This window comes from Saccopteryx bilineata, chromosome X (genome assembly GCF_036850765.1).
Source record: "Saccopteryx bilineata isolate mSacBil1 chromosome X, mSacBil1_pri_phased_curated, whole genome shotgun sequence".
Lineage (NCBI taxonomy): Eukaryota > Metazoa > Chordata > Mammalia > Chiroptera > Emballonuridae > Saccopteryx > Saccopteryx bilineata.
Genome location: NC_089502.1, coordinates 122,011,000 through 122,018,058, shown reverse-complemented (window position 1 = coordinate 122,018,058; position 7,059 = coordinate 122,011,000). Strand labels below are relative to the sequence as shown.

Genomic DNA, 7,059 nt, shown 5'->3' with positions numbered 1-7,059 from the left:
TTATTTGTTCCATTATTCTGAGAGCCTGATTCTGAGATGTCCATAGGATTCATAAGACAGCCAGAGGGGTCTACACAAACAAAAGTTGAACACTCCTTATAGTGGGTCTAGATGTATTCATCTCTAATGGGAAATTTATTACCTGTAAGTGAATAAACACTTAGTTCCTTAAATTTTACCCAGAGACAAGGAAGAAGTAGTTCTACAGATAACATTTAAAGAGGCAAGAGGGAGCAAACCATAAAGTCACTTTATAATTTCATGTCATGCTTGTTCAATGTGACAGTTACATATATAATGTATATAAAAGATGAGATAGAATTGGAAGTTTATAATGATGTTGAGTTTTCTGAAACTATAGAATGTGAGTTTCTTGTTGAACTTTTACTGTAGACAGAAAAATCCCAAACTAAAACTCTGAAAAACTCTTAAATTCACTTTCAGGTGCTGCTATGATTACAGACTTGACGCTACTTGGTACAAAGACATTCATCCATACAGCTGATGGAAGCGAAAATGGAAATGAAGGCAATTTACCCTCACTGATGCTGGCATGTTGTAATATTAAATGGCATAATGCCATCGACAAAGATGACAAATTTTCTTTATGTTGGCTAGGTTTCAGAATACTTGTTGAAGTCCTAAACCCTGATGAAAACTTTTGCTACCAACTTTATCACCGACACTTCAACATTTATTAAAACTTAATATTACAAATTTGCTTTTAGCAGGTTCAGTGGAGAGTCAGTAAGCTTGTGAAGATAGCTTATTAGTGTAGTACTCAGCTCTTTCCTTAAAGATGTACAGAGATATGCTACCTGTTGCCAGTGTTTGCCTTCACAATGAACCAGTATGAAACAGAAGATTTTCTAATTGTCTGTGACTCGAGTTCTTCTTTAATTGAATACAAGAATACTATGCATGTAAAAATAATAAGAAAGTTTATTTTATGCTATTTTACATTCTTTTGCCCACGGCTCCTTATCTTCATGGTGAACGGCATTTGTGATGCTCATAGGTGCCTTTATAACTCTGCACAGAGCATCTCCAGCATTATGTCATCCATGCTGACTGTGCCAATGATGGACCTGAAGAGCAGTTCAACAAGGGCATTGGCATTGATGAATCTAAGCTGGAAAAGGACACCATTCAGTTCAGAGACTCTGGCATGGTACCCCTTGTGCATCATCCTGGTGTGTTCGCCAAGGATCTGCTGAATTCCCCACTGAAGTCCCTGAACGTACTTCACACACCGCAGGCCTGGCAGGTCTGGAAGAGAAAATGGGAGAAAAATCTCTTTGATATTAACAGCTCATTCACAGAGTCCTTTGCTAGCTTTTTATTTAAAAAAAATTTATTGATTTGAGAGAGAAAAGGAGGGAGGGAGAGAGAGAAAGAAAAAAAAAACACATTGATTTGTTATTCCACTTATTTATGCATTCATTGGTTGATTCTCCTATGTGCCCTGACAGGGAATCAAACCTACAACCTTAGTATATGAGGACAACGCTCTAAACCAACCAAGCCAACTGGCCAGGGCTAGCTTTTTAAATATATCCATTTCTTCCCCTTCCCAAATTAAACAAGAGCTCAAGCTTCCTGGTGAAAAGGGCTTTCTAAAGCAAAGACAAATGTCAAAACCAGGTCTAAGTTTTCAGAAGCAATGCTTTCAAGAATGAAACATTATATAATTATTCTTATTTATAATCTACTGTTTGTATCAGCACACTTAAAAACTGCCCTGAGCCAACAATATGACAGAATATAGTTTAATGAATCATTGCTCCAGTTCACTATCTGTGCAAATACAAAGAAAGTAAAATTATTTCAAGGAGTACTTTACTATTTCTCTTTGTGAAACTGGCCATTGTATAATGACAAGAAGTTTTGCCAGATGACAAATATTTAATCATACTCTCTTGAATTTTCCACCATTATAATAATTATCCAGCCGATGGTAGTAAACTTCACAGCCACAAACTGTGACTCACAGTCTTATTTTAACTATATGCCTGCAGGCTGATTTTAGTCTTGAGTCCCATAATAACTTAAGAGATAACACTGGTCACTTAGCTCATTGTACCATGATTTCTGAATTGGGGAAGGTCAAAAAAAGGGGGGGTGATTCTAGTGAGTGTTCCAAAAGGCGTGCGTGCGCGCGTGCTCTCTCTCTCTCTCTCTATATATATATATTACTTTAAAGTAATATATATATATATATTACTTTAAAGTAAGAGGTCTTTGAAAACATTGTTTTATAGCCATTGAAAGGTTTAAAAGCCAACATGAAAACATCATAGATTGCAACATGGTTCAAAAGTAACTTTTCAAATAGAGAACACATGATCTTCTTCCAGTCCAGTGTGAGACTCAGTAAAACTGAGTGAAATACAATATAGGAAAGGGGAAGTGCCTGTACATTTAAGGGTAAGGGGAGGCTGATTTTTAAAGTCCTCTGATCCTTCCTTCATGATATTAATATTACTGTAAAGTTCTGCAACTTGTATTTCAATAATTCTCAATTTACTATTCTGTTTAAATGATGTCAGTGATGATTGCAATCATATTCCTTCCCTTTTTCTACAAAATCCAACAGGATTAAAGCACCATGCTTCTCATCACAGAGTAGCAGAACTAGTCAGTGTCCTTTAAAAAATAATAATGGCAATAGACCAGGCATTCCTATTATAGGAAAATAGCAAACTGGATAAATAAAATGAGAACCAAAAAAGCAGCATCTCTAATTCATATTCCAATTCGGATTACCCCAGTCCACACATTAACATCCCCTACTACCTACAACTCATAATCCAGACTTAATTTAGGTCTAGTTTTATTGGGTTTGAATTCCCTTGAAGTTAAGAAGCTTGCACGAAACTCCATGGAAACCTAAAGCTCCTCCAGGTCTAGATTCATACACAGATCATTAAAACTTTATCTTGTGAACCACACATCTCTTCTGTCTGCTTTCATCCCACATCCTTCTGTTTCCACTTCATTCACCCCACCCCAAAGTGGCTTTTCTCCAAAAAACAAAAACAAACAAACAAACAAAACACTTGTCTTCAAAGTAAACTCAGAGGGGAAGTTGGGTAGATGGAGTCTACAGTGAAAAAAAAAGTTTAAACATTAAAATCAGGGGGTCCACAAGGATAAACAGCAAAGAAAGGACATGCACTTAACAGGCTTTACTTTGCCCCCTAATACAGGTGTATTTGTGGTTTGAACCCACTCAGCTTAACTGGATAAACTCATACTGGGAAGGCTGTGAAAAGCAGAGAAAGAATGAGGGAGGTTTTGTGTGTGTGTATCAAAGTGTGCAAAACAGGGTGGAGGGAAAGAGGGAAACCAGTGTAGCGTGACTTCTAGCAACTGGGCCCCTATCTTATCTTTGTATTCCAAAAGAACAAGGCACATGGTACATGTTTAATAACATAGGCTGAAAGGAGTAAGAAAATGATTTCTCACTGGAAGAACCACCTGGGACACTTACTATGAATGCAGATTTGCAAACCCTGGACCGGAATTACTGAATCACAATTTCTAGAGGAGAAGACTTGAAACGAACCCCCCCCCCCCCCACCTGGCCCACACCTAAGTGTTTCTAATACACAGGCAGGTTTGGAAAACAACCATATAAGCAAAGGGTGACCTAAAATGATCTCTGGGAACTCAGCTGAGGAGCCGAGTTCTAAATGAATTATTTTCCCACTAAAGACTGCTGTATTACCCCTTCAAACACGCTAGGCAGGAGGTAGATATAACCTGAGACTTGTGTCAGGAAAAAGAAAAAAGATGTTATGAAAACTATCCCAACTCAAGCTGCCTGGAAACTTCCTGCTCACTATGGCCCTTTTGGAAGCATTTTGGTTGAAGATGACTTTAGTAGTAGGGCATACTTGAGACCAGGTGCTGGGCTGTCCTGGGAGACATTCTCCCATGATTTGGTTGTACTTTGTGGAGGAGAGTGCCCAGCAACCTACAGACATTGGGCCCAGGAGACAGGGGGCCCAAGCTCCACCAGTCACTGACCATTTATTTTGCAGTAAGTTCCCTTGGGACTGGGCTACCTAATCTTCAAATGGGATAGATGGCAGAGGGGCTTGATTAGGTCTCTAAAGTCTTTTCAGGCTCTTAAAATATAGTGCTCCTGCTCACAGTTCCTGGAGTGCAATTTTTCTTCCCCATGGCTAGCCTGATACAGGCACTTGGAGGGTCAGTCTAGCAGCTTAGGACCATAAAAATGACCATTTAGAGACAGACCCACGGAACACGAAAACCAGTGTCCTCTTGACTGTCCCCAGGAGATGGCCTCTATATGCACCCTCCATCAATGTTTCCTTTCTTGCCAGACTTAATAGCGCTCCTCCAACAAAAAGTGCTAGGCCATTTCAGAACTGGGTTTCAGAGAAAGGCCTTGCAGAATCTGCAGTAAATACGGTCTTCTTCTTTTTAAGCTATGCTACTGGATTTAAAAGACTAGAGGAAAAGGAATACAAATGTCCCTTGAAGGCACAAACTTTTGTGTACTAACAGAAAGTTATAAAGAGGTAAGCCCGAACCTCACCAAAAAGCTCCTCTTCTAAGCTGTTCCTGGCAGCAGCCCACTCACAAGGAGTGGGTTTCGGAGCTCCCCTAACTGTGCAGTTAGACGCCGCTCGTCGCTTTTGCCCAGACACTGCCCTGACCACTGAAAGCTCTTCGGTGCCCAGCAGGCCCTGCCCAGTGCTCTGTTGAGCAGAGAACACCCAGAGCCCGAGGCCGGCGCCCTTACCCGGGGTAAACAGCACGATCCCCTTCAGGTAAGCGTACTCCTTGGTACTGATGCCCAGGCTCCAGCACCTGGCAAGGAAGCCCTTAATAGCTTGGACGTCTGCGGCTGACAGCAAAAGCCCGGTCTCTACCGGCGGTACCAAGTGTTGCTGCCGCGAAGAGAAAGGCAGCAGCTGCTCGTCGCCCGCGGTCTCCCGCTGCCTGGTGGTGAGGATACCACTCTTCAGCCTGCTGGGCTCCGACGTCTCCATGGTCTCTAAGTTCACGCGGTCCTGGGCCAGCTCAAGCATTAGCAGCGGCGCCCAGCCGCTTCGCACCAGCACCAGCTGCTGGTCGAGGGGCAGAACCTGGAAACAAGGTAAGTACTTGATGAAACGAATGGTCTTCAACAGGCCCGCCGAGGCTGCCTCGCGGACCACCTGTGGACTCATGAGCGCCACCCTCAGCTGTGCGTCATACGAGGGGTTCACCCAGGAGGCACCCGACGGCGCCCCCGGCTGAACCACGGGCTTTTGTTTTGCGCTCGTGGGCGTGCTGTAGAGGATGCTGCCCTGCCGCGGGTGGTCCTCGCCGCGAAAGCAGCGGCGGTACCGGAGCGCCACGCCACGCCCGGCCGGCAGTACCTCTCCGCCAGCCCGGGGCTCCTCGCCGCAGGAGCAGCCCCAACACGCTCCCCCATGCCGCGCCGCGGGCGCGTCGGGAGCCTCTTGGTTTTGTTTTGCGCTCGTGAGCATGTGGTAGAGGATGCTGCCCTGCCGCGGGTGGTCTTCGCCGCAAAAGCAGCAGCGGTACAGGACCGCCACTGCCCGCCGACCAGGCAGCCCTTCTCCGCCCACCCGGGGCTCCCCGCAGCTGGAGGAGCCCCAGCACGCGCCCCCAGGCCGCGCCTTGAGCGCCGACGCTTCTTCTGAAGCCTGGCGCTTTTGCTTAGCGCTCATGAGCATGTGGTAGAGGAAGCTGCCCCGCCACTGGTGATCTTCACTGTCCATGGCCCGCGGTGCCCACAGTCCGGCTCTGGCCAGTGGCAGCCGCCTGGGATCTATTTATACCGAGCGCGCACGCACGCGCGTCGGCCGTCTCCGCCTGGGCAAGGGCGTGGAGGGGGCGCGGCGCTGCACTCCCGTGCGTTTGGCGGTGACTTCGGACGTTCAAAAGGGGCAGGTGCTCCTTAAAGGCTGGAAATGGAAGGGGAACGAAGGCGTGAGAACTGCTGGACACTTCCCCTTTTCCTTTCATTACACCGTTCCTTGCTTCTGGAAGACCAGAGCAGAGTACAGGAAGCAGGGATTTGGGGCACTGTTCCAATTCTTTCCATGGATTCCTGGCATCTTAATTTGCTTCCTTTGTTGGGCAGGTAAAGGTGCTTAAAGAGGGGGAAATATCTCTATGCCATCTTTGCCAACTTTCATTGGGTGATCAAACTTTATGAGTTATAGTTTGTGTATGGATAAGGAGGTCTCATTTTCAGAGACTTTAAAAAATACAGACCATGGACCAGCATTGTCAGTATCCTATGGGAACTTGGTCGAAATGCCCAATCTCAAGCCCCAGCCAGACCTTCTGACTCTGAATCTGCAGTTTGATGAGATCCCCAGGAAATCTGCATACACCTTAAATTTGGAAAAGCACTGGTCTGAGGATGCTATCATAAGCAATTTGATTAATTCAGTTAATATTTATGAGCACCCACTCTGCCTTAGAAGCTGTGTTAGAGAACTGGGGGCAGCAATCAGGATGTCAGTGTGGGTAATATTGGGGAATATAATAATCACAAGGGGCTAAAAGGTTACTACAGTGAGAACTTGAATTCTTCTAAAGGTATTACATTGGGAAGATGTGTAATTCACATTTCTTCTCCCACCCTTTCTAAACAAATAATGAGAAACACAGCCCTGGCTGGATAGCTCAGTTGGGTGGAGCATCATCCTAAAATGCAGAGGTGGTTGGTTCAGTCCTTGGTCAGGGCACATATAAAAACAGACTGATGTTTCTTTCTGCCCCTCTCCCCCTTCATATCTCTAAAATCAATAATAAAAAATAAAAAAGACCAAAAAAAGAAAGGCAACAGAGAAACACAGGTTTCAGGAAGCCTGGATCCTTTGGTCCATGCTTGCTTCTCCCTCAAGTTCCATACAGGCGCTGAAATCAGTGGATTTCTCCACATCACCTGCCTGCCCCTTGTGTAACTAGCTGATTGTTTCACCAACCAGTTCAAAAATCACAACCCTTTAGTCCTCAAATTCCTCATCTCTACAGTAGGAGGTTTATTTAGTGATCTCTTGGGTC

At 44.7% G+C, this 7,059-nt stretch overlaps 1 protein-coding gene across 1 annotated transcript; it reads right to left on the bottom strand.

The window, feature by feature from the left end:
• Nucleotides 1–924: 924 nt before the first annotated feature.
• Nucleotides 925–5,770, bottom strand: NR0B1 (nuclear receptor subfamily 0 group B member 1). Its single transcript, XM_066249449.1, has 2 exons — nucleotides 4,775–5,770; nucleotides 925–1,269 (listed from the first exon to the last, which is right to left on the bottom strand). The coding sequence occupies exons 1-2, from the start codon at nucleotides 5,760–5,762 to the stop codon at nucleotides 1,025–1,027; spliced, it is 1,233 nt and encodes a 410-aa protein (XP_066105546.1). The 5' UTR covers nucleotides 5,763–5,770; the 3' UTR covers nucleotides 925–1,024.
• Nucleotides 5,771–7,059: the final 1,289 nt, after the last annotated feature.